This window comes from Eptesicus fuscus, chromosome 12, assembly GCF_027574615.1.
Source record: "Eptesicus fuscus isolate TK198812 chromosome 12, DD_ASM_mEF_20220401, whole genome shotgun sequence".
Lineage (NCBI taxonomy): Eukaryota > Metazoa > Chordata > Mammalia > Chiroptera > Vespertilionidae > Eptesicus > Eptesicus fuscus.
In genome coordinates, this window is record NC_072484.1 from 38,772,259 (window position 1) to 38,794,582 (window position 22,324).

Below are 22,324 nucleotides of genomic sequence, written 5' to 3' on the forward strand. Positions count from 1 at the left end.
CTCCTGAAGGACTGGAATGCCTAATGGTATATATGTTGTATATTTGCATGTCTTGTATGCTTTTGAAATAGTTTTAATGCAATAAGAACCCTCAATGAAAACTTAAATATACAGAGATTCTCCTATAACTATTTCATAACCAGCCATTTGTAAAAAGCATGACCTCTAACTGCAACAGTGAGAATATGATTGGTTTTCAAAGAAACAATGAATATGCTAAACTTTGGAAGCTTTTGGTTTACTGAATTCAGTATTAACTGCACAAAATAAGGAATACTCTGTGGTGAATATTTATCCAATTTCAAGGTATTTCCCAGTGTCACATTCTATATAAATTGTGTGAATATTATGTTTTCCCTATTTGGGATGATTTAATTGCATTATCCTTCACCCACCTATACACTTTCATAATTAGTAAGCACAAGTTTAATATCCAAACTTCATGCTTCAATATCTTTAATTGAAAAAACAGTCATACTATGTTTAAAGTTGGAATACTGTGACTTATCCTAACATTTCAGTGTAAATTCCTATATGTTTTCACAAAGTACCTACCTCTCCAGGAATGGCCCTTGAAGGGGCTCCTCTCATCACACAATTGGCTGGCTACTTCTAGACATTCCTATTCAAGATAGAGCCCAGGCGGCTGACAGATCATTTTAAACTTAATACAAATTTTATTTTAACAAAAGTTGTCTTGTCACTGAAGTTACAATTTGGTTGACATGATAAAGCATCATTGTGACTTCCTTGTGATCAGTTTTAAAAGTGATGGGGGAAATTATGCATTTTAAGTACTGAATTTTTTGATCATATAAGATTTCTGGGCCTCTACTATGGAAGAAACAATTTACCAACTTCTCTTTTAAATTGTGATTTCTTCATGCATTTAAGAAAAGTTTTTTTCTCCAAATAACTTCAGGTATGAACTCAACATCCTGTTTGAAACCTTCAAATATGAAGGGTTTTTAATATAATGGAAATCACACAAAATAACTAATGTCATCAGCATTATCCACCTTTTTGTGATTTTCTAGTAATCTCTTCTATAAAAGGAAGTCTCATCAGAACTTTAAGATTTTACTTTATTTAGAATTTTTTCCTTATGAAAATTGCTAAACATTGAATTTTTATTTTTCAAATCCATATGATGATTAACTCAGGTCTCAAATTTTCTTGGAGGTTCTAAATTTTATTTTAGAATATTTATGATAGTAGAGATTGTCTTCCTTAAAATCCGTTTGTCCAAAATGATCTCTGACCACTTAACACAATGACAGATCCTCCTAAATTTCAAATAAAAAAACAAACACACAAACAATAACACCAAAACTAAAACTGCAATTCAACACAGAAAATAGACTTTACTGAAAAGTACAGTGTGAATAAAGGATCACTTAGTGATATACAAGACCATAAACTATTTCTAAGGATAAAACTTATTTCCAGAGAACTCTGAGGTTCTAAGGATTTCAGCGGAGAGTGACAGTGGATTCAAAACTGGATTAGAAGTGGAGATAGATTCCACCAATGTTTAAATGACTGTAGTTATTAATAGTTTCTGATAAAATGTATATTGTTTTGAAACATTCCAAATTATAAGATTAAAGCCTTATGTATTTACATACTGATAGGCACAAGAATGTTTCTGAAAGTAATGCATGTCTTTGTGTTTGGAAAAAATATTTTAAAACTACACAATATGAAAAGTTTTTGCTTTCTAGATGTTAATGCTCCTGTGTTAACATCTAAGAATCGTGGATCATTTTTCCAAAAATGTGATTTAAAATGGTGGATTTTTCTGCATAAATTCATGACTTAGTGTGTATGTTATTAGGTTATACGAAGGGTAAGACAACTGCTGAAAAGAGCAGTAACGTTGAAAAATACTAAGATGGTAAATGGTTTTAAAAAGAAAACCAAGATGTGGAAATCAAACAAAGAAGAAGTTCACAAGTAGAGTCTAGAAATTAGCTAAGAGAAACAAACTGGCATCAACAAAAGGAGCTTTCTGACTAAAGTCCCATCACCAGGTAAGGGCTGCAAGGGCCTGGGATGGGACTGAAAGGAGCACAGGGTGGAACCTGAACAGAGAACATGACCATGTTCTGCGTGCTAAGCAGGGCTCTGGGCAATGCGAGTTGTCATTTCACACAGCCTTTCCTTTCAACACAACATCCCCCTCGCCCTACTGCAGGCCTGTTCTCCAGAGGGAAGGACTTCCGCCCCACTGCGCCTGTGCCACAGACCCTGCAGGATGGCCTTCCGCCCCTTCCCCTGCCAGGCTTCCTCAGTGACCTGAGGGCTCTAGAAGCAGCAGAGAGCACAGACACACGCTCAAGGACCTGCCAGTTCCATGGCACGCTGTAGGGCCAGGCCTACGTTTTCTCTCTCCCACAGATGCTGCAGTATTCTCAAAAACAGGGCCAGGCAAGCCCCTCACTCTCTTCATTTCCTACAAGACCCCGCCTAATGGCCGCCAGAGAAGCCCAGCCTCTGCCCCACAGTCATGTCATCAGTAACATCTGATTACAGATGTCACAGTTTCAGTTTTCTTTGTTTTATGTTAAGGAAGAGAAAGGTCCCATTTTGAAAAACAACAACAACAACAACAAAAAACAAGTGGAGTTGACACAACAAATTGTGGCAGATTTATTACTATTTATCATGGTAAATATGTATGAAAGAAAACATAAATGTCTTTAGTCATAATCACTCCAAAGGAAACCTTTTATTAACCGCAATTTTTGTTATTTGTTATAAAAATATTCATATATATTAAAGCAAGTTTTAGAGGTGTCTCTTATCAAATAAATATTCATAAGTGTATCTGAGCTTAAAAAGAGAATTAAACATAGCAAAGCTCTAAAAATACAGAGATATAGATCTACTGGGGCAAAAGTGTTACAGTGTCTACTACAGACCATCTCTTTGGGTCAAAATAAAATATACATTTTGTGTGATGGTAATGCATGTAATCAATACATACAACAAAGCTAATATAAACTAAGTTACACTGCTATTTAAACAGAGCTAGATTATTTTTAAAGTAATGACAATAGATTATTGGATTCCAAAAATGAACCAAGCTATCTTCTTCTTGAATAAAACAAAAAGTCAAGCACACAAAAAAAGGTAACATTTCCATTTCAACAGAATTTCCCTCCTTGTCTTTCAAAAAAGGTACCCTATTTACCAAGATGTTCTATAAGGACCATTAAAATAAGTAGCCAAGATACACTTTCTATGAATAGTAATTCCTAAACTGATCATCAAAACCCCAAAATTAAATAATGCAAACTAAATTTCCAATTCCAGATTTATTCAGAAGGAAAATGTACTTTAATATTTGTTAACATATCAGCAACACATAAATTGTCTTAATAGCAAAGAAATTTTTGCTATTAAGACAATTTTCTATAGTGGCCAGTTCCCTCCAGGGAAATACTTAAAAATATACAATGAATTATGAGAAATTGTTGTTAGCAATGAATAAGCAGATAGATAATTTCTAATGCCACACCAAAGCACTCCTTAGAAACTGCAGATTTCTGCATTATTTTAGCGTTGGAAAAAAACAATAACAATCTAAATGTATTTGAATATGAGGCATAAATAGGGCATTATAGCTTTAAGTTTTGCTTGGCTTTTATACCACAGAGCTATTCTATCATTTCAGAACATTCAAAGGTTCACTTATTATACTTAATGCTGTCCGTATTAGGTTCAGGCATGTTTAAAATGTAAACAGCTGTGAGGACTATATCATTTCAAGTTTTCATAAAAGCTATTAAGAGCTAAAGTTTCATCTACATTAAATCCACCACAAATTTCAAGCTTAAACTATGCTTATAAAAACCTAAGGGGATATTAGTCAATTTCAATACAACATAGGAAAATCAAAGAATAAACAACTCAGTACATATTAAGTGACTTATTGGTAGTCCAAAGTGACTATTCTGTATGCATTGGCAGTTTTATTTACACAATATTTTTCTATATTTATGGATACTTTTGTGATGCCTCTTCAACATGGCCAAGTTTATGATAATCAGCATACAAAATCTGCTTTTTTTCCCCCCTGATAAGAGTTATTCTGATATATTCACTTAATAAATTTTTAGATAAACTGAACTGAAATCAAGTCAAATACACAGGTGTTTGGGTTAATCTAACAGTGCATCTGCAAAAACTATTATTCTTCTAATTTATTAAAAATAAAATAAATATGCAAGAATTGCTTAGTAAAATATTTTCAGAAATATAAATACAATTTATTTTAGAGTGTAAGAACTTATAATAGGCCCATTATCATTCTTTTCAAAGAATACCAGTGTCCTACAGAACAGACATTTAAATTATAATATCTATCTCATAGAAAGGAAAGAAAAATTGGGGGGGGGGGAGGAGTGGTAGAAAGGAAGGAGAATACGAGAAAAGAAGAACTCATATTTTTATTCTATCTGAAGAGGAAATTATTAGAAATAGACCAGTTTTAAATGAAAAACACACACACACAAAACCAGGACCTCAAATCTGAAAATATATGTAAGAAATGAAAATAAGATATCACATATTTCATTGTGATCACAACCACTGTTTGCTATGCTGGGGACTGGAGGGACCTCAGCCACCCCTGCATTTAGCTCGCTGTTAGAAAGACCCAGAATGCTTTTGGTTACAGCTGGATTCTTCTTGCTGTCACCTGGTGTTCCAGACACAAATGGCTGCGGAAGCAGCTACCTTTGCAGACTTATTCAGTAACCTCTTTAGAAAATAGAGACATTCTCTCTGCACTCTGGCCTGAAAACCATGTAAATTTTTCCTAAATCCTCTCCACAAATCTCCTTTCGCATGCAAATCCATAAATCATCATAATACTGACAAAGAATTTAACCAATACATGAAACTAATACTCATTCTCTTGAAAGCTCCGCACAGGTAAAACTCCTGGACCTCCAGGCACCTTTTCAAGGCCCCCTTCAGAGCTTCACCTGCTGAATACCCACACAACCACCCAGTCTTCCAGAATATGCCATTAATCACTCCAGCGTGGGTCAGGTGGCTGCACGTGCAGGGCATTCCCTCCTCATCCACATTCTAGATAACCTTGCAGCTCTGGTGCATGGAACCCCACTTCCTCCGCCTGCCCTCACATCTCACAAAACAGAATGAAATTAGTAATATTCAAAGCAGAAACAAGCAGTACTTACTGAAGATGGCAAACCTGGAGGAACTTTTCGAACTTTCTTTGTCTGTACCTCTGAAAGAAAATGAAGAGGCTGTGAGCTCCCCGCAGGCCCATTTTCCTAACTAAAGCAGATTAAACCATGAAGCCTTTTAGATTAGACCAGATTTTCTTAAATCGTTACCTTAGCAAAATGTTGCTACCATGATCACCTTTTATCCTGGCAGTATTCAAATTCTGCCTTTTTCATAAAAGTGCACATATTTAACGTTTTAATACTCTGATTCATTAAAATGTTTCTCACATGGGCAGCGAAGAGAACATAAGAAGTGCTCACTATAATAGCTCTTCCTCTACTGTAGATTGTTAACATACCCACCCAATGCACTACTGAGGGGGAATCATGAGCCTGACTATTGAGCAAAATTTTATGATTTTTTTCTTTTTTTTTTTTGGGGGGGGGGTAGGATGAGAGGGTGATATTAAAAAAGAAAGAAAAGAGAGACTCCTAATAATCACTCAGGCATTCAAACAGAGGAATACCTTACCCATGGCACTACTGTGAAGAGGCCTCCTTCGGGGGTTATTGCTAGAATACTGATAATACTGGGAACCAGGTTTGGTGGGCGAAAGGGTTCCTGGATTGCCCATATCCATGTCACCTCCAAGGAGACTCTGCTGAAAGGTTAAAAAGGGAAAACAAACATATAAGGTTAATTTTTCACATTCACCACCCCCCAACTGATTGTTAGTACTTAAACCAATGCAATAAAGAAAACAGCATCTGCTAAGCTGAAACAATTAAAACCCAACAAAACAAAAAGGGAAAGGAAGCAGTCTAAGAAGCTAGCACAGAGTTGGTGAATTTTTAATTCCTACTTTGGAAAGGAAGGTAGAAGGTGATTCCCTTCAAGGCAATATTTTAATCTTTTAAGAGGACTAACATTTTGATTTAAAAGAAAAGGGCACTTATGTAAGACTAATGTTTTCTTTATCTCTACTTAAGCTCACATCTGGGAACTATTCATGCCCTTCCTTAACAAGAACCAAGAAGCATCTGATTTTCCGAACGCACACAACTCCCTGGCTGCTCACGTTGGGGGTGAGTGTAGATAGATGCTTCAGTCCACTGAGAACCCTGCCTCTGCATCGGCACAGCACGCTCCTCCACAGATTTACGCAGCACCCACAGAAAGGAAAATGCCAGCGATCCGGGAGGAAATTCAAATCCTCACATTAACTTCCAAAATCATAGGAACGGGAGGCTTTCTACGCTAACAGGAACAAATTAAAGAACTTTAGGTGCCCTCTTGAGGACTATCAGAGGTTGAAACACATCCCCACAGATTAAACATTTACCTGAACACGAGAAAACTTTCACAAATATCATTAACTTATCACACTGTGACAAATTACTAAACCTTCGAAAATGATGACATGAAAGATTATATAATATCACATTTTCTAAAAACTACATAGAAACTTACCCATAACATATAAATCGCCTGATTATGCTCTGCATTGAACACATTGTTCTTTTAATTATTCTGATGTGAAGGAAAACAAGTGTAGATGCTACCATTTATATTAAGAACAAATTTACTATTTAATAAAGAAATTTTAAAATTAAGTACTAAAAATCTAACTTTATCGTTACTTGTAATCAACTTTTACTGACTGAACTAATTACTGTCCTTGATAAAGTACAGAATGTGTTTTCCCTAATCTAAATTCTAATCACCATGTCACTCACAACAGACTTAGGGATGCTTCACTAACACACTATTCACATGCAAAATACTCTAAATAGGCCAATTATGACTCTGCCCCTGTTCCCTGGTTAACCCGCTGAGAACTGAAAAATTTCACAAGGCAGTCACCAACTAAAACAAAGGGTCCTTGTTTTAAATTAAGGCAGTCTTTTTGATTCCTAAATAGCTCAACAAAGTGGCATGTCTGCTAGTGAAAGCAGTTGGTCAAATATGACCCATAAGCTGGAAAATCAAAAATTCAAACCTCCCCTCTCCACTGCCATATAGCTAAATATCATAAAGAGACCCTTCCATTCCCAGGGATTTGTGAGTGCTGGATGAGTAATAGATAAAGGACTAATCAGCCACTGGCAAGCTTTTGCCTGATTCCAGTTTCAGACTTTTTGAAGGGATACATAGTAAACGTTACTTTGAAATAAAACTTCAAGAGTGAGATTTTAGGTTGGAAGCACATTTTGAGTAATCAGCTCACTGTAAGTATCTTAATATCTACCAAATAAATAGCCAATAAAAACCAGATTATATACCAGATAAAAATCTGGCATCCACATGCTCAATTACTGTCTCTTCTGAATTTAAGATGTCAAAATGCTATGCAATGACAAACTAAAATACAGAGCTCTTTATAATCAACTTTTCTACAAAATCAGGAGTCCAACAGTATATCATATCAAATGATTTCTTTGTCATTTTAGGAATGGCATTAAACATTTTTAGAATCTCAATCAAAAATCTTGATCTTGGTAAATCGTATTAACAAAGTCTATATTTAAGTCCAAATCCAAATTTTCTTTGAAATTTTCATCAATAAATCTGCAGATGATTTAAATCACAACCTCCTTATAGTTGGGTAAATCTACAAAGGAGTCTTTATTTCATTGGAAATAGGAGTTTAATATTATATTATTGACAATATTTTTGTACTTTACTTTTTAATTAAATTTATTGGGTGACATTGGTTAATAACAATATACTTAATATACACTTAAGCTTCAGGTGAATAACTTTATAATAAGACACATGCATATGCCATGGTGTGCTCAACACCTGAAGTCTAGTCTCCTTCCTTCACCATATATTTGATCCCCTTTACCTTCTCAGTCCTCCCCACTCCCCTTCCCTTCTGGTAACCATGGATTACCCCCATTTCTTCATGTTTATTTTTCTAAAATTATACAAAATATTCAGAAAAGTGCTGAGCAGATTTTTTTTTAAATGCTTGCTTGTCTTTTTAATGAGCTTACCTATTGCTTTATTTTATTGGTACTGGTGGCAAAGGTTTTCACTCCTAAGAAAGTAGATGCATTCAATAGGTCAACATAAAAAGAAGAAAAAAAACTTGCAATACTGTATTTTAGCAGCATTTGCAATAGTGCTGTGAAAAATATAAAATGATAGCTAGACGGTAGGTAACTGCCTGTGGCTCATCTTATTGTTGTTAATGTAACAGAAAATTATTTCATGGGCCAGTTGTAAATAGATCATGTATCTGACTCTAGAATGTGCAGCCAGCCACATGAACTATGTAGAGTGACTTAGTCTAAAACCAGACAGCGCCAACAAACATTTAGTGGCTCATGCTAATCTCTTTTTCACAAAGCACATTTCTGTGTCTATCTTTTTAGACTTGTTTGTTCCTTTTTCTTTTTCACTTGACAACAGAATCATTCTTCTAATGTAACAAAAATAAGCATTTCCTCACACTTAAGGGGGCCCTATTCAGCCCCCAGGGGAAATTAAGATAAAAATATATGTGTTCTCATTGTAGAGTATACTTGTGAAATGAACAATGACCATTGACTATTGTTTGGCCTTTACGTCACACACTTAACTGTAGCAATAAGAAAGATAAAAAATTTTCCACCAGCTGAAAAATCTGAGTTTACAAATTTAAAAAGACACATTAATTTGATTGAATAAGGTAAATTAAGTATTGCATTCAATGGACAAGGAATTCATTTATATATGAATTTACCTACATAGAGTGTAAAGACAAATTTATGGTTAATAAAGGTTAAGGTTGAAAGGTAAAGTCTACTTTTAAAATGGGTCAATTTCTCTTTGCCTTATATAGGGTTAGCGGGGTTTTAGGTTTTGACATTGTGCAAGCTCATGCTCTGCGGTTACACTGGGTCCCAGTAGAAGGCTGCCCACGTCTGCCAGGAAACACTGGAAGCAAGATGTGGCATCTCAAAAAGCTAACCTGTAAATCTTAAACCCAGAGTTCAGCATTTGCTTAACTGTCTGCAATGTGATGAGATGAGCTCTTCCCCTTATTCATTCCTTACTTTATTGAAGGATAAACAATTTTAAGACTCAACATACTCTAATCAAAGTGTTAAATAGGCTGATATTGTCGATCAGGTTTAAATATTTTTGGGTCTACCCCCTGCAGCCAATTCTTCAGCAGAGAGCCAGTCCCAACATAGCCACGCCAATGCCAAGTTGCAGCATTCTGTGAGGGTCCCTTTCAATTAAAATTTCTGTTTGTTTGACATCAGATCTGGGTCTCAGACTGTCTTTCTAACAGATCCTCAACCCTGCCCCCACTTCTTTTGGGGAAAGCTTTTGAACATCCTTGATCAACCACTGAACTTGGCTTATGCAACCAAGAATGCAAACCATGAATTAAAATTGAGTAACAGAAAAGCAGCATACATCTCAAATTAGATTTATAACTGAATGGTAATCAAAAATAGAACTGACTGCTTCGAGCTTAAATTATCAACTTTTTTCTTGTTAAACTAAAATCATCTTGCTCTGAACTATTATTTCTTTTCAGTCAGCACTTTAAATGCATTGGGTGGGTGGTACATTTCTTAAAAGGAAGATTACATTTACCCTTAATTATAGATATGAGTGAGATCAGAGTACAACGAATGCTGCTTTCCTGCCTTATAATTAATTCATCTAATAGGTGAATGACCTTGAATTTCAGAGTTGGAATCTGGGGAAGAGGGAAAATAAAAGAAATAGAAGGACAAAAAAATCTCTGGGGAAGGCAAATGCGCCCCTGGATTCTTAGGGCTCTCTCTGATTTTGCGTCACTCCCATTACGTTGTGATCTGATATCAGACACAACATCTTGGGGGGATGTTGTAGAACAGAGAAAAGCAGTCTCAGATGAAACCAGATTAAGCTCATTTTCTGAACTATTGCCAAATGCTTGTGAGTCTAATTCATGTTTGGGTATTCTAATACTCACACAGCTGCAATTCCATTCTTTCATCACAAACCTAAGTGATGTATAGTGGCTTTGTGTGGTGAACTGACTCTATAAAGCCAGGAATTTTGGAAGGCTTTACATTAATATGAAAAGAAAATTCTGAACCATGTTAAATTTAAGAATACTGGATATATGTATAGGTACCCAATAGACTTTTCAGCGCTAAGTGCAAAATTCATATTGAGAAAAATTAAAAAATACATTGTTTAAAACTCTTTAAAAAAAAAAAAAGCACAACTGAGGTCATTTCTACATAGCTAATTCTGCACAGAATTGGGTTTTCAAAGACACTGCTGAATAAGATTCCTAACAGCCACGGGGAAGTTTTTGCAAATCCCTGTCGAATAGCTGCTGCTGAATTTGCCATTTTGACCACAGAAGGGCCATTGCTGACTTACTATAGTAGCAGGAGGGGACGATAATTTTGCTGCTGTTGGCATTTACTCTGCAACATAGAATATATCTTGCACCAAAGGGCAATGAAGAAGGCAGTATTTCCACCTGTCCACTTTTGAACTTCAAAGCTCAACACTGAAGGTCAGTCAATGGACAGTCTTTAGTCCTGAACCTAAAGTTCCCAGAATGCACTTTTTTTGGTTTATTTTGATTTCTGTCCTATGCCTGGTTTCAACAAAGGAGAACTGTGGACATTTAGAAAGATAAGATAACTTTCATAATCAGGGTCTTAACAGATTGTTATTGTGCTGTAGAGAAAAGCAGATTATTAAAATTATCATTTAGCAAAGGTTTCCTTTTAAGTACCTTTGGTCAATGTTCTCTATTTCCACTGTAAAAGTGGAGTGCACACTGTACAAGGCAGAAGTGGAGTCTAAACCTCCTAAGTAAAGAGAGAGGTTGTTTTGAAGTCAGACAGATCACCCAGAAAGCTCAGAAGCACACACAGCAAAATGACCTGGGGTCAGTTATGCAACTGCTCTAAACCCTATTTCCTCTGCTGTAAAAAGGGAGTAATAAAAGCTCTATCACAGTGTCATCAGGAACACATTATACAACATATGTAACATGTCCAGGAGGGCTGGTGTCCAGCACATGGTCGCCCTCCTTCCCTGTTCCTCCAACTCACAGTCCCATATTACAGTCCACTGAGGATTATGTAAAGTGATTCCTCAAGAGTTGAGAATGACTGTCAGTTAGTATACACTGAGATAACAATTTTGAAAAGCCACTATAAAAAACTAAAACCTAAAAACCAGTTAAATAAACAGTGATGATATAGCCTAATTGCCCAGAGTTACACTGGCAACAAGAAAAGGCTAGTTTGGGTCCATATTTAATAAAGAACGAGCCAACAATCAATCTCCACAATTTCAGCGCAGTGGCCATTTTCCTGAAACAGCCACAAGGATCCCTTCAAGGGCTCATTTAATTTTGCCTTTGCAAGCACAAGCAAACTGTGACTGCCAATTCAACTACACGTGAGAACAAAACCAGTCAGACTAGGTACTGCCAAACTAGATACGCAAAAACAAAACAAAAAAAATGTATTTGATACAATTTTATCCATCAAAATTGATGTTAAATTCAAACTCTTACTACTATATTAGCCACTGATAAATGACTTCAAACAAGTTCAAATTTTGTTTTTCTCTTTGCAAGGCCAATTACCAGTACTTAATAAGCGTTATGTGGTATTTACCAAGTGCTATTTAAAAAAATATATATATTCCCCATAACATCACAAAAATAAATAAATGCAGTTCATCATTTTGGTTGGAAATGTGCATAACTCCCAAAGAATACAAGTGAAATTTTACAAAATTACCTATTTTAGTACTGATTTCACCAAATATTTAAAAATTCTAATATATTCTATTTTCCTGTAAACACATCACCTTATATTTAAATGTTATAATGTGATACAAAGGTTACCATGGTAACTATTACTTAATGTATAACAGAGTGATAGTCAAATAAAAACTTATTCATTTTGGTATAGAAATTACAGCTGCCCAAGGATTGGTGAGATTTATGCATTCACCTATTTGACTACCTCTCAAATTAAAAAGAGCAAACAAACATTATTTATTGTACACACTAAACTGAGGAGGTCTTTCTTTGGTTTCTGAGAATCCATTCTGGATTCCCATGTCATCTATTACATATTAAAAAGAGGATTGCATTTGTTAGTGAGACGGTAGAAATTTAGCTAAAAGAACACACCAAAGCAATCAGCAACCTACAATAAAAGTAGGTTTGGAGAAATCTGATATAAACAATATAGGATGGAAGATAACTTACTTCTTTTCAGATTATGCTCCTTGTCAGTTGAGGAAGTTTATTTAATATATAATTTGATAAGTATGCTATAATAACTACTTGCCTTAAAATGTTTCTCTTCAGCAATTTTGTTCCAGTGTAAAAATAGAACATTTTGAGTAAGACCTGTTAATATACCAGGGAATTAGCGCCACTTCTCATTCTATAAATATAAACATGTGGCTACAATAGTTGTGCTGAAAAGTACCTTTGTCCAGGTTGCTACTTTAGCTAACTGAAAGAATATCAAACTGTCACATGTCAGTCTTCTTCTTATTGGGTGAGGAAGGTTCCATTTCAAGGTTGTTGTAAATGCTTTCCCCTCTGAGCAAGGATATATAAAAACCATTTTCAGGTAGAGATTGTCCTCCCAGAGCTGGGACCCCACTCATCCTGCTTACCCAGCACCTGGCATAGGTGCTCAGTTAAACTCTGACAGCCACGCCTAGAAGATTCACTAAAATAAAGTACCCTGATAACTGTCTGAACTTATAAATAAGGTGACAAGATTACCATATAACACAAGAAAACTGAGGTTATATGGAGAATCAGGAAATAGACCAAGAGATCTTCAGATCATCCTGCAGTTACTTAAGCCCTGACTACCCTTCCAGAGTTCAGTGGGTCAGCTTTCAACGTGCATTAAGAGGACCTCCCAAAGTTCTTTTTCTTGAATATATGGCTTACCAAAAACGTGTGGTATAAAGACCAAACTAATTTGTACACCAGTTCAAAGAGGAAATAACGTATTCGTGTTTTAACTCCTGGTGAGCTTACACAGAGACCTGCCATTACAATTGCTCACTACATATTGCAAGGAATGTGGAACATTGCTTCTGATCGAATTGAGAACTTAAGTAACAATTCTAGATATGGTTAGCAAATTTCTATTCCATTAATCATTCCAACTACTGTTGCTCTAATAATAGTAGTAGCAGCAGCAGCAGCAGCAGCAGTAGTAATAGTACGAGGAGGAGGAAGGACGTGAAATCAGAGTCGTGGGAACTGTAAGAGGTGTAGTAGTAGCAGCAGCTATTGCAACGGAGTGTCTGCTATGAGCCAGACACAGCTGCAGACCCTTTACATACTAACAAGGCAGAAGATACAGCCCCATTGTACGCGAGGACGTGAGCGTGGGAACGCTGCCTGCCCCGTGTGGCTGGCAAGCAGCAGAGCCAGGATGGGAATTCGCTTAGGCTTGACTTCACAGCTGGTGCTTGTCTTCTCCCTCACACACGCCCTCCCTCTAGTCCTTACTCTTGGTTTTATTCTTGCCTTCACCCCAACCTTTTGGAGGAGTCCATCTGTTTCTCTTCAGTTCATCTTAAAATCAAAAGCTCACCTCTCAAACTTACTCCACAGGAGCCTCTAACTTAGTAGAGCAGCACATGCCTGCGTGGGAGTGGCACTTACCTCCTGGGTGACGCTGGACAACGTGTCTAACCTCTGCAGGCTGCAGGCTTCGTGCCTGGGAAATGCTGGCATAATCATACCTGTCTGTTGTGTGAATTAACTTAGATAATATGAAGTGCTTAGCAAAGTTCCCAGTACTTACTTAGCCTTGATAAGGAGTACTGTTATATACAGTATATTGTATATATAAAATATCTTACTATATGAGAATACTATGTAACATTGCTACATAAATTAGAATATAATGGGGTATATTACCATATCTAAGTATCATACCTAGTGTGTATTATACAAATTTATGATAGACCGAGGAAGTGTTAGGCTATAAAATAACAAGCCCTTTCAATGAAATCTCAGCTTTTATCTCAGGTCTCCTGTCTGAGTCTCCCGCTGCCTTTGCTTTGGCTCTCCACAGCCTCCTGGAGTTCTCCACCCTTGATTTCCACAGGGTGGTCAGTTGTCTTCTCCAAGGAAGTTCAAATTCGTTTTCTTTCTTTCTTTTTTGTTTTGTTTTGTTATTTCTTTCCCCCAGTCTGCTCATTTCAGTCCTGTCACATTTCAGTCCTTTTCATTCTAGACTTTTCTTCCTACTTCATCTGAAAACAATCACATGCTGTAACAGTTCTCACAATGCATGCAAGGAAGTGTTTATTCATCATCTTCTAGTCTGGCAGTTCCTCAAGGCAGAAAATGAGCCTTAGTCATCTTTCCCGCATTTAGCACAGTAGGCCCTACTACACAGTGTGTCCTCAACAACTGATTAATCAAAATGGAGTATGCTTACCTGATTTCACCAATTACCGTCTTGAAGATAATCTCACCATCTCTAGCCTAGTAGACATATAATCCCTCCACCTATATATTCAGCCTGGTCCTCTGCTTTTCCCCTGTGCCTTTAGAGTGGTTTTTAACAACACCCTATGAATGCTTCACTAAAAAAGCTAAAATGTGATCCTTAATATGTAAAAGTCACATCTTTCCCACAAACATTCTGCAGCTTCCTAATTATTCTCTAAGCCTTTAAAATATATTTGAGGAGAAAAAGACACTGCAGAAAAGAGGAACAAAGACACAATGAGAAAAAGGGGGATGGTTTGGGGAGAGTTTTGAAAAGAACGGTTCCTCTGGGAACACAGCACATAAAACTGGCCAGGAGAAATTAAAAGAGCTGGCTTGAGAAATCACTCTCCTTAGTAGAGACAGCAAGATCTCTAAACTTGATATTTAGCACTGGGGTTCTAATTTCCAAACTATGGATAGTAGGCTGGCTCAAGACAGAATCAAAAGACAGCAGCTACTCAGTGGGCTTTAGTGGACTTATGGTCACAGAAATGGCCACAGTAGACTAGAGACAGAAGTAAGACAAGCAAGGCAACAACTTAAATACTTAGCTTCAAACACGACACAAAATGTTGGTACATTTCTTCATAGGAAGTCATATGGCCTACACTTCCTTAGACTACTGATAATACCAATTTGTCTGGACTCTCTGACTGGGCTAGGGTTTCCAGAATGGTACCACTAAGATCAATGGTCTAACAGAGGTCATCAAATATTTTCTTAAAGGGCCAGATAGTAAACATTTTATTTTTTTGGCAACCATAAAGTTCCTGTCACAACTATTCAATTCTGCTGGTGCATCATGAACTCAGCCATGCATATTGTGTAGATGAACAGGTGGGGCTGTGCTCCAATAAAACTTTATAAAAATAGGCTGTGGGCCGGATTTGGCTCCAGGCCATAGTTTGCTGACTTTCTTTTCTAGGATGAAGGTGTAGTGTTTGTATAGGGCACATCCGCCAAGTTCAATTATTTTGTCATGGAAAGAATGCCACAAAATTTTATGGAAGCCATCTGCACCCCTCACTCTCTCCTGCACCCCTGCTCCACCCTGAATGTTCATGTACTGCTGACAGAATTTAGTGTTCCAAAGCCCCATAGCTGCTCCTTTTCCTTCGGCAGAAAAACCTAAACAAGCATGTCAAACTCGCGGCCAGCGGGCATGTGAATCGCTGGCTGCGAGTTTGACATGCCTGCACAAAAACTCACACCCTTCCCTCCAACTCGACCCCACAGGCTCTGATCCACCTCGCAGGCCTCCCTTTCTTCCTCCTCACATTTAGTCCACGGGCTGCAGGAAGTGCCGACTCTGAGCCAGCCAGTGTTCAGGCTGAGTGAAGAACCTCCTCTCCAAACCTTGCCTCAACGCAGTTGAAGTACAGTGAGAATCACAGAGAATCCGGGCTTCCCCAGCCACTGCCAGCTTCAGAGTTTCAGCCTTGACCTCTGCAGCTTCCCACCAAAACAGTGACCTGCCCTCCTCTGAAATCCCATCCAGAACTCACTCGAGGAAATCCTTCCTAGATAAATAGCCAGTCCCCAATCTCTCAGTTTACTCAATATTCACACACATATTTTATAAGCAGCTTTCAATCTTTAGAAGAAAGATGATATTTTAACAATGAGCAACCAACTAACTTTGCAGATTTAGAAAAGAACTGTAATTTTTAAGTTTCCTGATAGTAATTGCAGAGCATTTGTATCCACCTATAGTTTATCTTCAAAGATGTAGGAAGGCATATGTTTTATTAAGTGTCCCCATAATTCCTCATTTTAATATATTTAGATATTGATCATCTGACACTGATTATCTGACCTAGTTCACAAGCCAGTTTAACAAAAATCATGACAGGATTCAGCAGCACAAACACTCCTAAAACACCAAAATAATCTCACATATCAACTTTTAAATGAACCAAGTACTTTAATCTTTCATACAGATATTTTACCGAAAAGTACTTGAGCAAAATTAATTGTTGACTCAAAATTAAATTAGACTTTTAATGTAAATACAAACAAAATGCCAAATAGAGAAAAATGAGTGAGCAGAGGAAGAACATGAGATTATAAAATGATTCTAAATTTTATCTGGAAAACGAAATGCATGATAATTATAGCTAAGAAATATCTTTATGAAGAGGTTGGGAAACCCTACTATATCCTATATCATAAAAGGCTAATATGCAAATCGACTGAACAGCAGAACAACCGGTCACTATGATGTGCACTGACCACCAGGGGGCAGACACTCAACGCAGGAACTGCCCCATGGTGGTCAGTGAGCTCCCACAGGGGGAGCACCGCTCAGCCAGAAGCCGGGCTCATGGCTGGTGAGTGCAGTGGCGGTGGCGGGAGCCTCTCCTACCTCTGCAGCAGGTGAGCATTCCCCCAAGGGGTCCCAGATCCCGGACTGCGAGAGGACGCAGGCCGGGCTGAGGGGACCCCCTCCCCCAGTGCACGAATGTTGTGCACTGGGCCTCCAGTGTGTGTGTGTGTGTGTGTGGGTGTGTGTGTGTGTGTGTATACGTATGTATATACATATCTGCTTTAAGTAAAGTAAATTAATACAGTTTGGTACTACTACAGAAGGACAGACATAACAATGGTTGTATAGAAAGATTTATAATAAAAGTGTCATTAAAATCAATGAGGAAACAAAAAATTCTTTAATAAACAATACTAAAATTTTGCTTAGCATTTAAAGAAAAAGAATTAGGTAGGTGTTTGCCTCACACACTTTATGCCAAAATGTATTTAAATGCAAAGGTTAAAATATAAAAGCAAGAGAATAAACTAAGCCATTAAAAAAAAACCACATTTTAAAGTAGAGATGACCTTTGTTAGCCCAGGTAAAACTATCACAGGTAGTTTATCAGGTATTTGAGAGCTTCCTATAGAAAACACTAGAAACAAACCTTCCAAAATAAATTTAAAAGGGACAAGACCACTTGATTAATTTTTAAAAGCGTACAAGATAAACTCATTTTCGTTTTAGTTTTCCATAGGTAGATTATGTTATCATTGATAACTTGCCAATGTTCGTTACAAAAAGGTAGAGAAGAGGGCTAGACTCCGTGAGCATGTAGCATCTCACTCTCCCGGCAGCCTCCCCATTGTGTCCACCTCCACCCTCTCCGGGAGGAGCGCTGTACCTGCCCGCAGCGCTGGGGAGGAAGAACAATTTCGGACCGAGGTCTACGGCACAGAGCCGGGACAGAGCTCCGTGACAACGCTGGCTTCTCGAGCGCTGAGAGGCAGCGAGTGCTGACGCTCCCCAGGCGGCAGCAGGCTCTTCCAGAGCCCAGCCTTCCCTCCACTAGAATCAGGCTTTGAGGGGCACACAGGGAGAAGAACTAAGCTGTTTTAGATGCAAGGCCCTGTTTATAAACTTGCTTCAAAACATCTTTTAATCATACACGTAGGCCGTCTTTATATTACATTGTTAAACCTTATGTGAAATCTCAGAAGGAAGTAATTTACATGATGGGTTTATAATCCTTTAATAACAATATTTGCTTTATTTGTTAATTTGGCTTTTTTTTTTCTTCCAGAAAAGGATAGGTATTTAACTTTTTTTCATGGACAGGTCCATAATGCCTTGTCCTCAGTTTTGATATTCAAAAGTCTCTGAAAATTTTCTGCAGTTTTGTGACACACCTGACCTGAACTGATGTGAGGATCTCTGTAATCTCTTTTATCCTCATAGGTGTGACTATGTACTCACATTGAGAAACAGGCATCTATTTAATTACTTGATGCTCCATGAGACTCCATGGGGGGTTACACAGAACATGTTACATATACCATATTAACTTCCTAAAATGCAAAAAAAAAATCCCTGAACTCTGAAATATACATGGCTCCAAGGGTTCTGTGGCCTATAAAGTTCTTTTCCTATCAAGTGCTTAAAGCATGGTGTGGAAGAAAATTTACTACACCACCTTTTAATTACTTTGGAGATACTGTCAACACCTAAACCTATTTAAAGTAAAAGCGACTTTCAATTCCTTTAGAACAGGCGTCCTCAAACTACGGCCCGCGGGCCACATGCGGGTGTGTTTGCCGTTTTGTTTTTTTACTTCAAAATAAGATATGTGCAGTGTGCATAGGAATTTGTTCATAGTTTTTTTTTAAACTATAGTCCGGCCCTCCAACGGTCTGAGGGACAGTGAACTGGCCCCCTGATTAAAAAGTTTGAGGACCCCTGCTTTAGAATATCCACACTGGGCCTGCTCCAGTGAGCAGAGTATGTACCTGAACGTGTCCAGTTAGCCCGACCTTCATAGATAGCCAATGAGAGGCAGTGAGACGTTTCCTCGTGTTTCACAGTAATGATCTCTCTCCTGGAGAGCATTTTTATATGCAGAACTCTTAATCATATCTGTTAACATTTTCGGTTGTTTTGGTTTGTATACTACTTAATTCGTTGGACACATCGTAAGTTTCACTGCCATTTGAAGAGAGTTTTATGTACCCAAAATACTAGTCAAACCTCCAGTTTCACCACGTGGTAGAGTTAAAGATCCACCTGCCTCTTAACCCATCATGATCTTGGCCCTGAAATGGGTGCTGCGCACTCAGAACCAAGTTCCTCTAAAGCAGGGGTGGGGAATGTCCGGCCCGCAGGCCTTATAAGGCCCGAGAAATCATTTGGCCTGGCCCTGCCAAGGCATTGGGGTGAGTTAATTAAATGCTTGACCCAATAGAGCAGGCTAATTCTTACGTTGATAATTCTGTACAGCCCTGGAATGGTGTTAAATATCCAAATGGCTCTTGGCAGAAAAAAGGTTCCCCACTCCTGCTCTGAAGTCTTACAGCACACAGATCGAAGACTGTTAAGGGCAACCTAAAATAGACAAGCTGTGTGTGTGTGTGTGTGTGTGTGTGTGTGTGTGTGTGTGTGTGTGTGTGTGTGTTTATGTATGTCCATATATTTTATATATACATATATTGTTTTATATATTTACGTTTATTTGTTTATTTTTATACTGTCCCCATCCAAACACCTACAAACCAATCTGCCATCCTTCCTCCTTCTGCCAACACAGACAACAAAGCTCTTGCAACTTCTATCCCTTTGCCCAAAATGCCACAGGATTTGAGGGAATTACGATACGGCAAAAACTTTTCACAGTTCAGTCAAGTTTCGGGCTCCTATTCTTTAGAAAATGTGTATAACTCTTAAGTTTATTCCTTCAATAAACAGCATTACATGTTCCAGGAACTGTTCTAAGCAGGGGTATAAGTCACAGTCCAATGTAAGTTTCACTTGTAGATGTGAAAGAAAATATGAACAAATAAGTAAGTTAGTAGTTCTGTAAGGCATTCTATATGACTAGAAAAATATAAAATACAATACAAACCTGTAAAAATATGCAAGGGGAATGAATTATAGATTATCATACACCAGGTAAGATTTAATGAGGATCAAAACATTCCTTAAATTAATTTGTCTTGAATATTTTGTATCCTCCAATGAAATAATCAATAGATCCTAAAACCAGCAGGTGACAGATGATGAGAAACTTTATGATAGGGAGCAGACTGCAGCACAAGGATTCACTGATCAATCTAAGCATCATGACAAGAGAATGACCAAATATTATCTATCGCTTCATGTGAAGCAAAAGGATGTAAACAAGATAACCCATGAAAAAAATGGATCCTATATTTTATGAAAACTTTAGATTCAACTATCATTTTACAGGAAATATAGAGAATCAGTCCAATCTAGATTAGGGATATTATTTAGAAAAAAAATGGCCCAGATATAATATTAAAAAGGGGACGGAGGGGCAGAGTTAAAGATTTTAAAAAGATTTAAGAGACATGATAATCAAATGCAACATGTGACCTTGTTTGGAATTTGATTTAAGTTCCAACTGTAAAAAGACATTTGCAAGACAAGCATCATGACACACTCAGGATGCTATTAAAGTATCATTGATAGTTTTGCTAGCTGTGGCTATGAAACAGAAAGGAGGGGGCTTATTTGTTAGAGAGGCTCCTGAAATACTTATAGGTGAAATAATATGCTATCTGGGCACTGCTTTAAAATATTTCAGAAATATAAAGTGGAAGCGTTGCTATATAAAAAAGATTGGGAAAATGACATCTGTTGAAACTAGATGATGGATACATGGAAAATTATTTTGCAATTTTCTCGATGTTTTCTGAATTTGAAAATTTCCATAATAAAAATGTTCTAAAAGTTTAACATGTCACTAAAACAAATTCTCCGTGTTTTTAAATTTAAGGAGGAGATTGAACACCAGCAGTGGGGTTAAAAGCTGCAGATTCCTCTAAGATTCATACTCCATCCTTTCCTTAGAGTCCCAGAAACTTTAAAACTGGCATAGAGACAAAGTCCTTTGATACTAGACTAAAGGCCAAGCAGATGGTCAGAGAAAGAACCAGAAGACCCTGATCAGAGGACCAGCTCCTAAAGTTGTCCTCTGCCCCTGTGCCAGGATGCTCAGCTCCTTTAAAAGTCAACTGAGGCCCATGAACAGTCAGGAGCACACTGCAGCCCCTTGGGAGGAAACACACATTCCCAGCAAGCACGTAAGACAACCAACCTCATCAACTGCCCCTGCGAATCCATATTGCCCTCACACCTCACAGGTGGCTCCCAGGAAATTTTAAAATATTCAAATACTCTAATTTTGGCATTAAGGCAAAAAAAGATATGGGGGGGGGGGGGTGCAAAAGCCGGCAGCTGGATATTTTTTACACCAACATAAATAAAAATGTATTCATTAAATGTCTTATAAAAGTCAACTTCGGCAGTTCGCTGAACTGGGTTGGTTGGCTACTGCTCAAATATCAGCCTGTCAGTCTGCAGGAGAAAAGAGCTGTGCTTTTGTAGCTCTCAGAACATCTAAGTGTTTTCACTCACCATGCAATGGACCAAAGGGAAGTGCTGCCTCCCATACAGAGCGCCTGGCCTACCCTGCTCATCCCGTGCACTGCCGAAGAATGGAGCTTCGGGGTGAGGGGCTCCATTAGTCAAGGACCAGCTCTCCCCACAACAAGCTCATGCTGACCCCAACCCCAACTGTAAGTTAAAAAAAAGAAGCATTCAATCAACTAAGCAAACAGCTTCCGTCATTGCCGTAGGACTTCCTAAGTGTGCCCTCCTCAGGGGCCCTTCCTAATTCACAGTGGGCCCCTCACCATGCGAATCACTTTCCCAAACAGGATTTTAGGGCACTTGAATGTGTGTGTTAGTGCAAATGACAACTGTCTGTCAAACTTTAGAGCTTAGAGAGATCTAATTAGGCCTCAGAGTGTGAAGAAAAGAATGAGAGGGTCTTGATAGAGAGGACTAAAATATACCCATCTGCAGGAAAATATGTGGATCAGGCAGAGAATATTAACAAAGGGCCAGTTACTAGGTTGGAAAATAATGAACATAAGCAGAAGAGGAAAGACATGGGATATCCTAACTAATAAAAGAGTAATATGCTAATTGACCATACCTTCACTACGCCCACAGCCAATCAGGGCGCTATGCAAATTAACCCAGCAAAGATGGCGGCTCTCACGCGCTGCCCCGCCCCCCATCACTGAGGGACCCCAGCGATGGGGGGACCCGATCGGTCGCCG

The 22,324-nt window shown here is 37.9% G+C and overlaps 1 protein-coding gene across 12 annotated transcripts in view; it reads right to left on the bottom strand.

Annotated features, from left to right (window-relative positions):
* The window catches only part of TCF4 (transcription factor 4), a 335,268-nt gene that overhangs the window by 115,084 nt on the left and 197,860 nt on the right, over positions 1-22,324 (bottom strand). For 8 of the 12 annotated variants that reach the window (XM_054724480.1, XM_054724479.1, XM_054724476.1 and 5 more), the window contains 2 exons: positions 5,737-5,866; positions 5,214-5,263 (listed from right to left, as the gene is read on the bottom strand). In XM_054724480.1, coding sequence (XP_054580455.1) covers positions 5,214-5,263; positions 5,737-5,866 — 180 coding nt within the window. The remainder of the gene's footprint in view (positions 1-5,213; positions 5,264-5,736; positions 5,867-22,324) is intronic. The other 4 variants (XM_054724485.1, XM_054724478.1, XM_054724475.1 and 1 more) reach the window with 1 other exon arrangement.